We start from the raw sequence: 17,955 nt of genomic DNA on the forward strand, positions 1-17,955 counted from the left end.
TGCAACTGAATGTTGACTTAATACAGCTTTGGAACTTTACTATGCAGAAGAAAAATTCTGCTTTTCATCATCTTAATTTAAATGAAACAATCAAAGAAACAGTTTCCTTACCTTGTCAAATATTGTATTAAACTTTTCCTTTATTTCTTTTTTAGTTTACATATAACAGTACTGTATTTTCTTTTCTCCCTTCCCCGCCCCAGCTTCTGTCTGACTGCATATTTCCAGTTCCAAATGAGTTTTTGTTGACCAGTCAATTCATAATTCTGGAGTTTGCACTCAGAGGTTCTATTGTATAAATGGTTCAAAGATTTAGAAGGGGAAAATATATATTTCTGTTAAAGTCCATGAACTTGTACAAAGCACAGAATTTACAATAAATAAAGTTTAATTTTTCTAGGTATAATAATCCTGAGAAACTTCTGGAAACAAGATGTGGGCGTTGTGGAGAGTGGGCTAACTGTTTTACCCTGTGCTGCAGAGCTCTAGGATTTGAAGCTAGATATGTCTGGGATTCAACAGGTATCACTGCTCTAAAACACTTTAAACTTAGTATAAGCTTGCATAAAAATGGGACTTACCACCATTACATTTTGTATTCATGTTAGCTAACTGGCAACGTCTGAGGTTTCACAGTATCTAATGAATAATATGTAGATTTAATTTCCATCTTGTCTGATTTGAAGAATATTCTATGTAATGAAGTCAGACTACTGTTCAACATGATGATATCTGTTGATATTCCATTACATAATACATTTGGGTTCTCTTGCTTTTAATAAAAGTAAGCAGAATGCATTATTTGTGTTTTCATATTTAACAAGTGATGCTTCTGAATGCAAAACATTCAGTCTTTTCCTTGGCATCTCTTTCATGCAGATCATGTATGGACTGAGGTATATTCTTCATCCCAACAGAGATGGCTTCATTGTGACCCTTGTGAAAATGTTTGTGATAAACCTCTTCTCTATGAGATTGGCTGGGGAAAGAAGCTCTCCTATGTAATTGCATTCTCCAAGGATGAGGTAGGATTAGGGATAATAATATGCTATGAAATGCAAATACAAATTTGCTCCGAGAAAGAAGCTGTATAAACTATACCTCTCTAATGGGATCTGCTAGGTTATTGTAAGAAGACAATCTCTTGATCATGTTGTCTATTGAAAATATACAGCTATTTAAGAGGCAGAGTATTATATGTATTTTTTAACTTCTGCAATTTATGCTTGAGGTTGTTGATGTCACCTGGAGATATTCCTGTAAACATGAAGAACTACTTTCTAGAAGAACACAGGTCAAAGAAGCAGCATTGCGTGAAACAATAGGAAGGCTTAATAAACTGGTATGTAGCTTTACCTCAACGCATTTGTTAAAATACATAGTCTGTTTCTAATACATGTTAAGTTCTGTGGACAAAGGAAAGTGTGGTCCTGATAAAGGCCTCCGTTTACTATAAAGAATTTAAATATTACTATTTATGCATTCTTTATGATTTTACATAAGACCACATAAAAACAAGTCACAGCATAGCATTTTAGTCAGTCAAGAATTCTTAAAGTGCTGTTCTCCTCTGTGAAGTAACAGTGTAAAATGGTCATCTACTTGTACCAGTCTGTTCTCTGCGTAATCAGGCATATTTCCTTACTTTGATGGGGAAAAGGAAATTATTTCCTTTTACTCCTGATGGCTCTGCAGAGAAAGTAAGCTGGATTCCATTCTGTCTTGTGCACCGCCACCAACAGATATGTCAAATAAATTTCAAATCAAGTATACCTGTGCAAACAGTTGAGTTGCACAACTTCAGTGAGACCATAATGTTATACAGATGTAAGAGAGGACCTCATTTTGCAGAACTTTTTTTACTGGCTATCAGAGAAGAACCCAGCCTGACACTCAGGCTGTTAGAAGGACTGGCCATGAAGAAATAAATGTCCAAATGCTTATCTTATTTTACATGGAATGGAAATCATGAGACAAAAATGGGCTCTCCATCCTGTGCATGTAAAGTCATTTTCTCATGAAAACCCACTTTTTTATCATATGGTAAAAGTATGTTTTATAATAATTCTTGTTCTACATACCAGACTTCTTTAGGTTTACTTGATTTATCTTGAAATGTAATGCCATGATTTTACTCAATTCTGTTATTTTTAAAAAAATATGTTAATCTTACTGCATTTGTAACAGCATTCATCAATGTGAATCTAGTCTTTCAGGCATCATGTGATTTTTGTGTTTAGACATAATTACCAAATCATGACTGCTGATAACCAGAAGAGTTCACTGTAGAAGAAAGGCTTGACCCAATAATCATGTCGTTTTTTCTGTTCCCAGACAAAAAATATGTTAAGATCAGAGTACATATCAGTAATTTAGAATAAAATTAATTACAAGGATGTTTTTAACAATGCAAAAAATGTATTATAATCTCAGTAAATTCAGTTAAGAGTTTACCTTAAAAGAAATCCAGACTAAGGAATGGAAATATACAGTTAGAGCACTCAAACATTTTTTTTAAAGGCACTGTGAGGAGTAGGGCATATGAGTGCATGTGATCCCAGTCCAGTTTAATTCTTTCATGTTTGTTTCCTTATGGTATCGCTCCAGGGCAGAGTTACAGTTGGAACTAATCTGAAAGATAATTTTTCTTTGATGTTTCTTGCACTTTATTACAGAGACAGCAGTCCTTGTCAGAAAGCAGAAAGAGAGTACTCTTGGAAAGGACAATTGTGGAGCTTGTCGAGTTCATTTCTCCCCAAACTCCCAAACCTGGTGAACTTGGTGGAAGGATATCTGGTTCAGTGGCTTGGAGAGTAGCCAGAGGTGAAATTGGTTCAGAGGTATTTAATTTGTGAATTGGTGATCATCTTAGAGGTGTCTAAATTGTTTGTCTCTTAATTGTATGCTCATGATTGTCATACTTTTAATTAAAGCCACAAAATAACAAAAGCAGGAAATTTAAGAATATTGAAATTAAGGTATTTATTTCCCATACACACTAAGTTATTGACAATTGCCTAAAGAATTCAGTTAATCTTGAGAGAAAATTTCTACCAACTGTTTCTTTTGTGAACAAAATGTAAATCATGGCCCACTGTGAATGTGTAACTGCAGCCCTCACAAAATGAGATTAATTAATGTTTACATAATCCCCACTCTCCCCTCAGCTAATTGTGGTTTTTAATTTTCTAGTCCCTTATGCTGAGACAGAATTTCCTAAAAAAAAAAACCTGCCGTAGACAGGCCAGTACACAAAGGTATCAGTTATTCCTGCCATTTTACACATCCTTTTCTGAGTGATCCTATCATTTGATGCAAAAAGGATGACAATCTAAATACTGAAGTAGAGCTAGTTAAGTGGAACTAATGGATTTCATAGCAATGTTCAGATTTGAGATACTAAAGTTAATTTCAATGATACATAGTTAGAGGACTTTATTTCTGTCTTACTGAATCTCTGGCTATGAATGATGATTAGAAATCTACGTTTAAGTGCATCTACTCCATTTTCCCTTGTTTTCTAATTATCTTTATCAAATTAACACTTACCCTTAATTTTGAAAGCCACCTTTATTTCAGTTTCCCTATCAGATTTTGAAAGGCATTGTTCTATAAATGGCTATCATTAGCTGTAACTTTCAGCATTAGTCATTGAGCTATGCTTGTTCTCTAAGTATAGCTTAAAAATTTGCTTCTTTTCCTCGGTGATAAAATTTGTTAAACACACCTGACTCCTGCAGCCTTGTCATAAATACATATGAAAATTCTTTTGTAAACAACTCTTTATACAGACTTATGGTATTAATTATTTTTAAATAAAGCACTGCCCCCTTTCTCTGCAAATGGTTTATATTCTAGCAAAGTAATATACAATTTCTAAGTTGGAAACATTTTTCAGTGGCAAAAAATTCTAGTATTTTTTGACTGACCACTGTACAGTTTTTATGAAGAACTGTGAATCTCTTTGGTACACTGCTTATAGAACAAATAAGGACATGATAATATATTTCATCAAATATTTACATTTGCTAGATGTTTATGCTAAATAAAAAGCAAAAATAAAACTAACATGATCCCCTTTGATAATACTGAAAAAACACCAACATACCATTTTTTATTTTGTTCAGAAGAGAAAAGAAGTAATTTTTATTCCATCTGGGGAAGAGAAGACCTCTAAACTTTTCCACCTCAGTTACAATATAGTGGAAGATAGCTATACACGAATTTCCAATAATAATGAAAAAATCAGTGGCTGGGAGACAGGTGTGTGGAAGACAGAGTCTATATGGAGAAAGGTTGAAACGGACTGGAAAATGGTAAGGATTGCAATTAAAATAAATTTCTGTAGAATTTTCTAGATTAATATTATAGTCCCAGTAAAGACTAAAATTACGAACCATATTTTGCATTAAAATGTCTTTTAATGCTTAAGGACTCAATTGGAGTTGCCAAATCTCACAGTACTACATGTATTAAAAGGAATACTTCTTTTCCAAAGAGTCTCAATTGTTTTTCAGCTGTGATGAAATAGCTTTGTTGTAAATCACCTCTCTTCACTGCACAGGCAGAGGAAGAAACTCTTTATCCTAAACATGACCACTCCCATCTGCAAGAAGGGTAAAAGCTGTCAGTTACCCAGATTATTGAAGACCCTGCCCATCTGCTGACACAGAGCAACAGAGTGACCATGCACTCCAAACTCAAAGAGGGAGAGGAATTAAGGCTAAACTAGAGATGGAGACATTTACTAGAAAAAAGCCACCAAGTATGGAGCTGAGCATTCTATATTAGTGACTATAGTTTTGCCCTCCCTAACATATTGTTAGCCTGACAGCTCCCTCTGTCCAGTCATATCACCAACTTAGGCCAGACTTTGCCTCCTATCAACAATGAAAAATGAAGCTTACCAGAGAAGTTAATTTCACTCTGACATTTTCTGTGCTGGCCTGACAGAGCACATAGGGAAGTGCACAAAGAGGAAAGGAGCAAAACAGCTAGGGTGCATCTAGACTAGCAAGATTTTGCGCAAAAACTTGCCAGCTGTCTACACTGGCCGCTTGAATTTGAGCAAGAGCACTGACTTTGTAATGTACAAAATCAGTGCTTCTTGCACAAATACTTCCACGCTCCCCCTCAGGGATAAGCCCTCTTGCACAAGATACTTGCGCAAGCGGGCCAGTCTAGACAGGCACCTTAATTTTTTGCACAGTAAAGCCCGATGGCTAAAATGTCCATTGGAGCTTTCTTGTGCAAATGCGCGTCTAGATTGGCGTGGATGCTTTTGCACAAAAGCACTTTTTGCGCAAAAGCATCCTTGCCAATCTAGACGCTCTTTTGCGGAAATACTTTTAATGGAAAAACTTTTCTGTTAAAAGTATTTCCGCAAAATCATGCCAGTCTAGACGCAGCCCTAGAGGGTAAAATAAAGCGCAAAAAGATGCAACAGAGGGATAGTGGAGGAAGAAGAACAGGGAATAGTAAGAAATTAGACTGAGCACCTTCCAGGTCTGCTAACCGTGTGGCTGTACCTCACACTTTCTGATGCTTATATGAAGAACTTTCCCATTTTTGCCAGAACTTTCCCATTTTTGCCAGAAACATATGGTCCAGGTGAAAAAAACTAGCCACTAATCAAGGGAATGAATGCTCTGTTTAAATACATACATCTGCTCTTTTGCTCAGCTCTCCACTCTGGCTGTATGTAACAAGCGGAGCTGGGAGCACTGATTTGTGTGACTGAGCAAAAAGAGTTTACCAGCAATAAGGAGCTCTTCCATGAAGTTGGAAGAATTGGGGGTTGGTAGGAGAACTGACAGCAGATACTTCTCAGGGGTATAGCTGTGCAAGGGTACTTCTATAGAATGCTGCCTTGTGGGATGTTTAGTCTTTTAACTTTAACAGATATACAGCCTAAGAAGTTGGAGTTCAGCTGAACAGCTGTCCAGAGTAGTCTTCAGCCAGAGAAGCCATCATTTAAAAAAAGAAGTTAATCCTTTAATTTGGAATGAAGGGAGAGCAAATCAACAAAGCTGAAGTTCTTTGTGATGTGTTGCATATGCTCATTCCAATTTAGGTGTGAGAGCTGTGCTGGTGCCCCCTGCAACTGCATGCTCATAGCACTGGTATAAGAGGGCCCCAACTGAGCCCATGCTTTTCAGTCCCTTCTTATTGTTTATGTGCCTGCTAGAACTTCCTTTCTTTGCCTTGAGCAAAGTGTTTTAGCGGTTTTCATTGTTTTTCACTGTAAATAGTTAGATTTTCATAGTTTTTGTAGTTTTAAGTAGTCATTATCAGTCCTTCCCCCAGTATCAGGGCATGTTTTGGGTACCAGGGTTTAAACAGTGCTCTTTTTGTGGCAAACCTATGTTGTTTGTGTGGCAAACCTTGGGAGAGGATGACAGGAAAGAGTACAGCAGCATGTGCTTGGAATCCGAGCATGCACGCAGAGATAGCAGCAAGGCTTAAAATCCTACTTATGGAGGCAATGCTGAGACTTTGTTCAGAACAGAAATCAGCCTCGGCATTGAATACTTTAGCATCAAAATGCTCCACCAGTGACTAAAACAACACTTGGCATCAGTCCTCCTCACTGGTACTGGGGAAGAAACACTGAGGTTACTGGGAGAAGACTTGCTTGCCAGCACCAAAGGGAGACAAGTGAACAGATTAGGATAGAGCAAAACCTGTGCCAGGCTGCTCTTAGGCCCTGGCACTGCAGCAACCACTGGCTGAAGTGCCACTGCCTCCAATCATCTGGTCAGCACCAGGCAGACAAGTGTACAGTGCCTTCCATTCCAGAAGCCTTGCGGCTGCTAAGAAACTGATTACTATCAGTGTCAAGCCCAACCAGGATACAGGACACGATTCGTCAGTGGCACTAATGAATCAACCACCTTTAAGCCAGTTTCAAGACCAGTCTCAAAGAAGCCCCCTTCATTGCACCAATTTCTTGCACCAGGAGGATTGGATGGTCATTGCTGTCGTCCACGTTGTCATCTTCATCAAGCTTGGACTCAGGTCCAACTATTCAAGACACCCATACCAAAGGGAAGCTCCTCTTCAATCCCCACAGACAATGCTGCCATTAGATGCGCCAAGAGCAGAAATGACCCAAGGCGCCAGGCCCATAGGGTCCAGCACCCCTACAATTGTGCTTTTGGAACCTTTGGGGGCTTCCCATAGGCCAAGAGACTAGCTCACAGCACTCCTGCTTGGTGCACTCAGAGACTGATGGGACAGTAGAGGGTGAACAGGGAAACTTCAGAGCTCACCCCCCAGTACCGATCCCCCTGCTGGAGCAGGTCTTGACTCCCAAGCCAGGATACTCCCTGGAACCAGTACCAGTCCTCAAGTTAATGTGTCTCAGGAGGAGGCTACAATAGATGCTATGGCAACACATGTCTCTAGAGAATGAGCTCATGCTCCACTGCAGGATGACTTAAGGGCCCATCAAAACATTTTAACATGGTGGCTTCCAACCTTGGGTAGCAGATGGAGGTCATCAATGAACCATCACATGGGTTCCTAGACATTCTGTCGACCACAGCCCCTGTGAAGGTAACCCTGTCCTTACACCAGGTTGGGGAACCTATGGCCCAGGGGCCAGATTTGGCTCCCCACTCCCGCACTGGGGACCTGGTGTGGGTGCTCAAAGTCTGCAGCTCCCTAGACCTGCCTGGTGGGGTGGAACACCAGCGCCCACTTCCTGCTGCAAGGGAGTTAGGGCAGGCCAGAGCCTTGCAAGCTGGGGTCAGGCAAGCTGGGCCTGGACCCAACCCCAGGCTCTGACTGATGTGGGAAGGAAGCGGCTCAGTGCATTGCCCCAGGCTGAGGAAATGGCAACAGAGCAAAGCACTACCCGGGGGCTTTTCCCCTGTAGCTCCAATTGGCCATAATTGCAGCCAATAGGAGCAGCAGAGGGCAGAGCCTAGGAGTGGCAGGGGACACAGAGCCATGTGCATCCCCAGGGAGCTGCACCAGGTAAGTGGTCTGGAGTCTTCCCTCTCCGTGCCCATGCCCCTTTTAGTCAGTTAACTGGTTAAACAGGATTTTATATTCTTACTGCTTATGTCCCCAAAAGGATCATTACAGTGATTGGGATTGAAGGAGCATAGTGGACCCTTGTCATCTCCTCTGACTCCTGGCATGATAATGCCTAGAAAGGATGGCACAAAGCCAGCTGCACCAGTTGAGGAGTCTCATGCATCTCAGTTCAGCCCATTTTCACTACCATAGAAGAGTGAGTAAAGGAGTCAAACCAGGATGGAGAATCTGGCACACTGAATTTACTTAAAAACTGAACCCTACATAAAACAGTATGAGTCTATTGCTAAAATACCACACAGCACATGAAAGATCTCCCCTTACTGTTTCAGTGAAGTAAACTTCACTTTACTGAAATTGTATAACTACCGTGTATCACTGTAAAAATAGGATAAGGCGTTAGGAGATTCTGTGCAAGAGTTTTACTGTGTACAAACTTATTTTTCAATGACAACCTTTAGTAAGTTTTTTTTCCTTGAAAGTTCAGTGCCTTATACAACAGTCAGACATTTAATTTGATCTGTGCTCAATAATTTAATCATGATGTTTTTCCATTTAGGTTTATTTAGCCCGAAGAGAAGGATCATCCTCTGCTTATATCTGCTGGAAGTTTGAGTGTGGGTCAGTTGGTCTAAAAATAGACAACATCTCCATTAGAACAAACAGTCATACATTTCACAGTGGAACAATAAGGTGGAGATTGCGCTCTAACATAGCAGAAGTAGAGCTGACTGGAGGTAAGTGTGAAATCTCATTGATTTTATGTTTAATAGTGAGGTTTAACCTCTTTAGGCCAGCACACTCTGGTCTGGCAACATCTATGGTCCAGCAAGATTTTAGTTAGCTGGATGTCCACTTATCATAGGTGTGGCCAAGTTTCCTTCAGTCCCGTAAAGTTTGTTTTCAGCCACCAGTCCTGGCTCTCAGTGTTCTGTGATGTTATTTAGTTCTAATTTACCCCAAATGTCTTCTAAGAGCCCAGTAAACAGTGGAAGTGTTAGTAATGCTACTAGAAAATATTGACCTCCTGTGGTTTGGCAAATTCTCTGTTTTAGCACCTGTCTATCCCCAAGGGTGCTGGATTAGAAAGGTTTAACTCACGTTAGTGCTAATGCAAATGTAGAGCACTGGTAGGCAGGAGAGTGGAAGTGAGAAAAACAATGTTAGTATTAAAGAAAGTTAAAATGCAATTACATTTTATCCTTTTCCCATGCAAGTGTTTTTTGCTTGGTTTTTTTGCCAAGAATAGGGAAAAATATGAGAACAATCCATATACAACTTCCATCTGCCACAGTTTTCCAATTTGGGAAAAATAGCTCAAATTAGGATCCAGCAAAACTCAGGTGAATACAGGAGATCTATGGGCTCTTCAAAACAGGGACTGTCTTTATATTTCTACATCATGTGGCAGAATGGGTCCACCTATCTTGACTAGAGGCTCTAGAGACTACCACTATACAAATAATAATTTGTAGTGAATTTTCCACCATGTCAATTATTAAATATATTTGAGTGTCTGTACGTTAAACACCTTAATGTTCATTACAAATTGCCTCTTGGACATAATTTCTAGCAATATAAATGATCTGTAGCAGAACTTTAATTATTCATTTTTCCCCCCCTCCAACAGATAAAATTCTTCGTTCCTATTCAGATTTCTCTGATGCAACAGAAGTTATTTTGGAAGCTGAACTTAGCGGAGGGGATGGTGATACTGCATGGCAACACACCCAGCTGTTTAGAGAGAGCTTAAGTAACTATGGAGAAAATTGTTTGGAGATAATTATAAAACTCATTGCTCTGAGAACCTAAATAGAGAAGAAATGCAGTTGGCAGCAGGGATTTATTGTATAAAGTATGCTGTGGATACAGAGCGGAGAACTTGATTGTCAATTACTGTGGTTCATACTACTGGGATTTTGTTTCCCATTTGCCAGTTTTAATTTGGCCATCATGAAAACAATAAATTTTATATTAGATCATAAAGAAACATGGGAACTTTGTAAATTTTATTCCTCTGTAAACTTACAGCAAATATGGAAATGACTAAGTAAAAACTTGATTCACCAAAATACAAACACGAAAATTAAGGTATTCAGAATTATAACTAACACGCCATCCTAAGTTTACTTCATAGTCAAAGGGGGAAATAATTATTGCAAAGCAAAACTTAACGGAGGAACATAAAACTGTTTTAAATTTGAATCTGGGGAGCTTGTTTGTTTCATAATCTCTGCTATTATTTGGAGTTACTGTTTGCACTTGATTGTCTGACAGGTAGCATGTGTTAATTTTTTTTATTTTAAAAGACCTATATAAAGGATAATATTAGCCCCTAACATCTCCTCTGGATAAATCTACATACTATTTAGGCATTTAAAAAGGTAAAATGTTATTTTACATAATACTGAGAACAAGAGCTTTGGATAAATATTAAGGCACTTTTTAAAAATAGCCTGGATACATGCATATGGTGGTTTAAGTAATAAACATATTTTGGAGTATAATAAGTATACTGGGTAAATACATTTATTTGAAAGTCATGTTCAACATGTACCTTGACATTCTATTTTTACATGATAGATCATAACAGATTTTAAATTGGGTAAAGCCAAATAATTTTTATCCTGGAAAATGTCTAGTTTGTAATACATGCGTTGTATTGAAATCCATATTTATCCCTTTATTAAGTTGTTTATTGACCTGATAGATCATAATCATTTTTTAAGGAGCTAATAACTTATGTCAGTCTAAGTCATGCGCACCAGTTTTGGTAAAGTAATAGGAGCTTTTTTTCTTTCCTTTGATGCGTAAAAGTTTTCAGATCCTAGAATTCAGTTTAACATTTTTCTCCAGACGCAGCCAACACTATCATCCAAGAGTTCTAACTCCATTTTTTATCCTGGTCCAGCCCATGACAGGCCATGAAGATAGAAGTGCAGTGGATGCAGTATAATGAGCCATTAGAGAGTTAATTGCTTGATTAAACTGTAGCTTCAAAAGGGGGGGGGGGGAGAACATTCTAATGGTGAGGAATACAGCTAAAGAGTAAGGAAAATAGTCCATGTAGAAGAAGGGACTATATAAAAAATAGCTCTTTTGCAAGGCCTAATTATCAAGTCGAATTAATTGGGGAAAAAAGCGCACAAAAGAAGAGGAAGTAAACGGATAGTAAAATAATCTACATTCTACTTGAACAGCAGGAGCAGCAAGAATCACCATGGTATGAGGAAAACTAGTAGGAATGAGGATCTCAAAGCAATACACAGTAAAGAAGAATAGAGGATTAAGTTTGTGGAAATGTTACAAGACTATTAAGTATGGGCTTCAAAATGCCTTGAAGACAATAGCAAAGCTCCCATTAACTTTAATGGCACAGAATCAGGGCTTATTATGAGGAGGACTGAAAAGGGTTTAGTTGTATAGAAGTATTGGTTTACCAGTAACTAGGGATGTGAATGGTTAACTGATGAGCCTCACCTTTAGTGGGTGAGGCTTACTGGGTCCGGATTAAATGGTAAGGGCTGGAGCAATTTCTACCCACCACAAGATGGGGACTGATTCAGCCCCGCAGGGCCCACCACAGGCAGGGGCTGCTCTCGCCGCTCTAGTCCGGCTGTGGCAGGGCTCAACCAAACCGGAGTGCCGCCCCCTTCCCCGCAATCAGTTAGCTGGTTAAACATCTCTACAGCCAATAAAAAGCAGAAATATTCTTTTTTTTCCCTGCAGGATAAGGCTTAGGCAGGCCAAAATAACAAGTTTCCTATAAAACATATCTATAATGAGATGGGATTGGAGGACCAAATGTATTTTGGAGGAAGCAAAGCCTTACAACTTCCTTCATCTATGGAAGCAAATATAAACCTGCATGAGACTACATACTTCCCTACAGGTCTCCATTCCCATGGCAAACAAGAGCAGTACAATATCAGTTACAGCGGGAGCACACTGGGAGATAATGTTGATTTACAAGAAAATCCCCAGCTTTCCCTGATATCGTGAATTGTTTTTAAATGGGGAGGAGGGGGATCTACAAGCCTCTTGCAATCTCAGCAGTTAGTAATGATGAACTTGGAACCTATTGCTTCTTAGCCCTACATTTGGTTTACATTTAATATAGTCCCCCTCACAGTGGCTTCAGTAAAAGTAGCCTTCTTCCCCTACAAGAGTTATAAGATTTATACCCTTGTGATTTTTAGCCGAAGTGGCTGCCTTGGTACTTCTATGCAAAATTCTGAATAATTTCTAATAAAATGTAAGGCTAGATGTGGATTAACAACACAATCTGAAATTCGTTTTTCTGTAAAAAATAAGTTAAATATGGAGACTCACCTAATGCAAAATTAATCGGGAAAACTGTTTGCCATGTTGTAACCATATAAATTTAGTTTTTATTGGATCTTAGTTGTGAGATTTGAGGGTAAAACTAGCAAAGAATGTTCATGGCCATATATTCTACTAGAAGTCAAAAAGCAAGAAAAGACTAATGATAAAGGACAATAAAACTCTTACTACTATATAATCTTCACTGCCCTGAGAGATTTATTATTACAAGTCAGAAATGTATATGCAGTCCTCTCTTTTCAGTATCCTGAATTTTCTATCTATTTATAGATATAGCTAATTAAGTTACTGAAAAGAGAGGACTATTAGGAATTCCAGAAAACACTAACCATATTTGATATTTGGGTAAGCATGTAGCAGATAAAATATTAAGATGAAAGTATGTCTGATCAATTTTCATACACAATTTTGGAGTCTGGGTTTTAAATAACTGCCAGGCTTTTTGCTATGAAAAACATGCTTTTTTTTCCATCAACGATTTCTTGACAAAACCTTATACTTTATTGGACTTATTGTACAGTAAAAAAGTTCCATTCTATGAAGTACTTCACAAGTAAAGGTATTGGTTTGCAGACAGAAGAAACTTACATTACAGAGTTTGGGGTATGAACAGAAAAGAAGAGCTTCTGAGGCTGCAAGGCCAAATGTAGGACCTCAAATTAATTACAGAATTCAATGTAATTGAATGTACAAAAAAAAAAAAAAAAAAAGAGAGAGCTTATCCTTACCACCTCCAAAGCATCACTGAAATGTAACAAAGTAAACTTTTCAAACAGGTTCTTCTAATAAGCACAAAAACTGCCAAATTAACATTTGCAACAATATTAAATGCCAGTGCTACTCAGACCTACATGATCAGTCCCCATCTCTTGGATGGTATTTGCCTTATTGGTATGACATATTATGAACAGCTGTAAAGAGATGTGTCATTATGTGTTAAAATACAATATTAACAATGTTGGTCTATGGAGTTGGCAAAGAAACAACAAGTAGCTGAAAGTTCCCAGGATAACCTTATCTAAGCCACAAGTAACACTTCCTTATTCACTTTCTCCATAGTACGCATGATAATATATACTCATGTCATATCCACCCTTTGTTGTCTCTTTTCTAAGATTGACAGCCTATGTCTTGTTAATTTCTCCTAGCTGTTCCACACCCTTAATCACTTGTTGCCCTTCACTTTACTTTTTTCCATTGCTAATATCTCTCTTTAGAGATGGAGCAGCCAGTACTGCATGTGGTATTCGAGACGTGGATATACCATGAATATAAATGGGGCATTATGATAGTTTTTTGTTTTATTATCTATCCCTTTCCTAATGTATCCTAACATTGTTAATTCTCTGAAAAATATGCAGTGACAATCAAAAAAGCTATCCACAATTACTCTATTTCTTGAGAGCTAATAGCTCATTTAGATGCTACCATTTTGTATGGGTAGCTGGGATTATTTTTCCAATGTACATTCATTCATATTTAAACATTGAATTTAATCTGCCATTTTATCACCCAGTTTAGTAAGATCATTTTGTAATTCTTGAGAGTCAACTTTGGACTGAACGATTTTGAGTAATTTTCATCACAGAGAAAACTCTGGCATACAGGAATCAAGGAGACAGATCTTCACACAAATCAGAGCTTATCTGTATGCATAGTACTTCAGCGGTGCACCAGTGTCATTGTAGTACTAAAGCAAAATTGCTACTATGCCAAAAGGAGAGTGTCTCCTGTTGGCATAGTTAATCCAACGCTACAAAAGGTAGCAGCTCTCTTGATGTGAGACCTGCTCCTGTTGACATAGAACTGTCCATATTGGGGGTTAGGTTGGTATAATTACATCATTCAAGGATGTGGATTTTTCACACCGCGAGGGACACTGTTATTCTGATGTAAATTTATCATGTAGACCTGTCCTTATGTGCTCACCCAGAGAAGTAAGTGATCCTTTAAAAGTGGAAATGACCCAACCGATCCTGAATGACATTTGATTGCCTTTACAGATTAGGCAATAGTAAAGATTTTCACACAGTCCCAGCTGAGAGTGGCTTATATGGTGAAGGCTCTGAGCAGTCCAGATTGGAGGTAAAGATGTAAAATCCCATGTAATCAGTTAATGATGCTTACTCATTAACCATTCACATTCCTAGTTGGAGGCTATAGTAGCAAGACATAGCAAAGTGCACCCCAAGTTACAGGTGACACAGTTACACATTAGTTTGGCTTTTATCCTGGTATGTCATATTGAGCTTGAACCCAGTCTTTCAGCAAATAGAAGGGTATTTGATAATAAAGAGAAATTAGAAAAGGCACCCATATCTTTGTCCTCATTAACTGGCATCTGTGGACCATTTATACACATACTAGGATGTATTTAAATGCATGCCAACAGGGTCTACACAGGGCAGTTGGGGCACAACTCAGTGGGGCCCATTAAAATGTACACCCTATCTCAAGTAGGCTAAGGCACCATGTGAAAAAGCCTAAAGATAGAAGCCCAAGGGACCCAAAAAAACCCATACCACCATACACTAGGAAGTGAAACACAAAGCTACTCAGAGACAGAAAAGTAAAGTCCTTCCAAAAAAAAGACAATCTTTTGACTGGACTACATAAAAACTGGAGCATCATGAAGTATCCTGGTCAATAGCCTGCAGGAGAATATATTGAAACAAAAAGGAAATCATCCTACCTTCACCATAACCAAAAGGGAAGATAAAAGACAACACTAAAAAAGTGTTCACACAAAAGCTCTGAACAGGTAATTGAGCCAGAAGGGGCCAATTAACCTTATATGCTGCACTTGGAGGGACTCCAACACTTAAAAAGCACCTAATTGCAGCTGATGCTCAGCTGGGAGAATATAAAGCCAGGAGGTGAAAGAAGACGTACACCAGGGAGATCTGCAGTCAAACTCTAGCAGGAAAGGGAACTGGCCAGGAATAAGGAGGAAAACTGGGGAAGAGTAAACCTTGGGGGTATTGCCCTGGAGTAGGGAGTCTTGTAAGGGGTCTCACAGAGTGAGTAGCCATGGGGATGGAGGAAGCACCAATAAATCAAGGAGATAGAGCCTTACAGTAGGAAGAAACCCAAGGACTCAGCAACTGAGACTGAACAAAGCTAGGTTTGCTCAGTGTACTGTCTAGGACAACTTGTGCTGGAAGATTTTGGTAGGCCAGAAAGCTGAGTCACAAAGAGACCTGGAGCAAGAAAGGAGCTGTGCCCCCTTGTGTCTGGATCTGGGAATTAGAGTTATGCCACTGAGGCACCCCATTCCATTGGCTGTGTGTGCAACACGGAAGTTAAAATGTGTGTAATTTGCTAACCATGTAATTGCTGAAAATTTCAACAGTTACATGTGGGGCAGAGGAAGCCTTTGTCGACCAGCGCAGATAAACCTGGTTTCACGAGGCATACATGCGCCAGTTGACAAAGTTGACATGTGCTTGTCAACCACAGCACGTCTAGACTGCTCCAATCTGCCGACAAATAGCTGATCATCAGCTGGTGGGCAGACTGCGGCAGCCATTTTAATTTAAATGAAGCTGTGATTATTTAAATTGCAGCTTTATTTCCCTATGCCGGGTAGCCTAATCTACATGCCTCTGATGACAGAGGCAAGTAGTCTATAGACATACCCTATGAGATTAGGTTGAATTTATTAAGGCTGATTTTTTTAACACCTGATTTTGAAAAGTCAAAAGTGCATGTCTGCCCTGTGCACAAGAATTCAACGTAGTTCTAGATAGCATATCCTCAGTAGGGTGGCTACCATTGACTTTGAGAGTGATGCAGTGTGGGTGGTCATCCCACATTTCCTGCCACCCCTTTGCATTCTTAGTTATGCTCCAGTGCTGGATAGGAGCAAACCTGTGTAATGAGTTGTTTTGGATGCATAATGCACTTGTTTCATCCATCCCCCACTACTTGAAAGCAACTATAAACACTTTTTGCACCTTTTTCCCTGCAGTTATCCAAGAAGATGCCATAGCAAGGTAAGCATGGAATCCATTGTGGAACCCATTCAGCAGCAAAGTATTATGGCCATATTAACCATCTTGTGCCTTATGCTGGAGTATATCCAGAGTGTATCCTGGGTCCACTGGTACAAGAAAGACTCTTGGAAGGCCACGAACATACTCCTTTGTGAAGCACTTGAGTTGAGCAACTGGCAAATGCTGCCAGCATTTGATCCTATGGACACAGTGGAATGCTGGTTATGGTGCCATGAGACAAGCACAGATTGGTGGAACCGTATAGTGATGTAGCTATTGAATGACCAGCAGTGACTGCAAAACTTTTGCATGCATAAGGCCACTTTCATGGAAGTTTGCAAATTGCTTTCCCCTGCCCTGAAATACAGGAATACCAAAATGAGAACTGCTTTGATAGTGGAAAAGAGAGTAGCATTAGCCCTTTGCAAGCTTCCAAAAGCCAGACAGCTACTGGTCAGTTGGGAATCAATTTGGAGTGGAGCTACTGCTGTGATTCAATTAGCCAAAGCAGTCAATTGTGACTTTGGGAAATGGGCAGGACATAGTGGAGGGCTTTGCTGTGATGGGGTTCCCTAACTGTGGTGGACAATAGATGCACAGCCCTATCTTGGCACCTGACCACCTTGCCAAAGAGTAAATAAACCGCAAAGGGTACTTTTCGATAGTGCTGCACACGCTGGTGGATCACAAAGGCAAGGGGTCGAGGAACAGCGCTTAGCCAGTGATTATGAGCAGCCAGATATGGGGTCAATAAAGAGCACAGCGAGGGGCACTGAAAATCAGACCGGCTTTGAAAAACAGCTTTATGAATGGCCAGAGAGTGATATGAGAATCAGGCATGTTGTTCTTAATGAGGTGTCCCTGCCTTAAGTATGCTTGCCTGTAAACCTCCCTCACTTCAACACAAGCAATAAAGAGACTGTTGCTCAGAAAGCATGCATTTTTATTTAGGGTACGACTAGACAGCACACCTTTTTCGACAGAGGCTTTGTCGACAGATACTATCGACAAAGCCTCTGTCGAAAAAAGAGTGTTTAGACTATAACCAGAACTGTTGACAAAGCCAGCTGCCTTTTTGAAAGAGAGTGTAGACGCTGTCTTTCAAAAAAGCTCAGTTTGCATGCAATAGCTCCTTTTTTCAACAGAGTACTATAGAAAAAAGGCATTATTCCTTGTAGAATGAGGTTTACCACCGTCTACGGAACATGGCGGTAGTGTAGACACAGGTATAGTTTTAAAACCCTGAAGCATATGTATATGCTTTTCAATACTAACATGAGGCACTTTGAGCATCCCCAGACAGCTGCCATCCACCAAGCCCACCAGTTGGGATTGCACATTCGGGAAGCCCTGAGGAAGCAATTCTCCCAAGGAGCCCGATGATTTTCCCCAGGGCCTTCCAAATGTGGGATTTCCCCATGCCCCCCGTGCCTTCCTCCCCAAAACCCCTCCCAGCCCCACATTCATACATTGTACACATTCATCACACACTGACAACAGAGACAGGTGTTGATGAAAAATGTTTACAGTTTATTTCACTGTTGATGGTTTCAAAAACTATAAAACTCTTTTG

The 17,955-nt window shown here is 39.5% G+C and overlaps 1 protein-coding gene across 9 annotated transcripts in view; it reads left to right on the plus strand.

The window, feature by feature from the left end:
* The window catches only part of NGLY1 (N-glycanase 1), a 43,876-nt gene extending 33,322 nt beyond the window's left edge, over positions 1–10,554 (plus strand). For 8 of the 9 annotated variants that reach the window (XM_075922020.1, XM_075922025.1, XM_075922024.1 and 5 more), the window contains exons 7-13: positions 401–522; positions 880–1,025; positions 1,232–1,342; positions 2,676–2,840; positions 4,128–4,316; positions 8,603–8,780; positions 9,674–10,554. In XM_075922020.1, coding sequence (XP_075778135.1) covers positions 401–522; positions 880–1,025; positions 1,232–1,342; positions 2,676–2,840; positions 4,128–4,316; positions 8,603–8,780; positions 9,674–9,855 — 1,093 coding nt within the window. In that variant the 3' untranslated portion in view covers positions 9,856–10,554. The remainder of the gene's footprint in view (positions 1–400; positions 523–879; positions 1,026–1,231; positions 1,343–2,675; positions 2,841–4,127; positions 4,317–8,602; positions 8,781–9,673) is intronic. The other variant, XM_075922029.1, reaches the window with a different exon arrangement.
* The last annotated feature ends 7,401 nt before the right edge of the window (positions 10,555–17,955 follow it).

This window comes from Pelodiscus sinensis, chromosome 2 (genome assembly GCF_049634645.1).
Source record: "Pelodiscus sinensis isolate JC-2024 chromosome 2, ASM4963464v1, whole genome shotgun sequence".
NCBI lineage: Eukaryota > Metazoa > Chordata > Testudines > Trionychidae > Pelodiscus > Pelodiscus sinensis.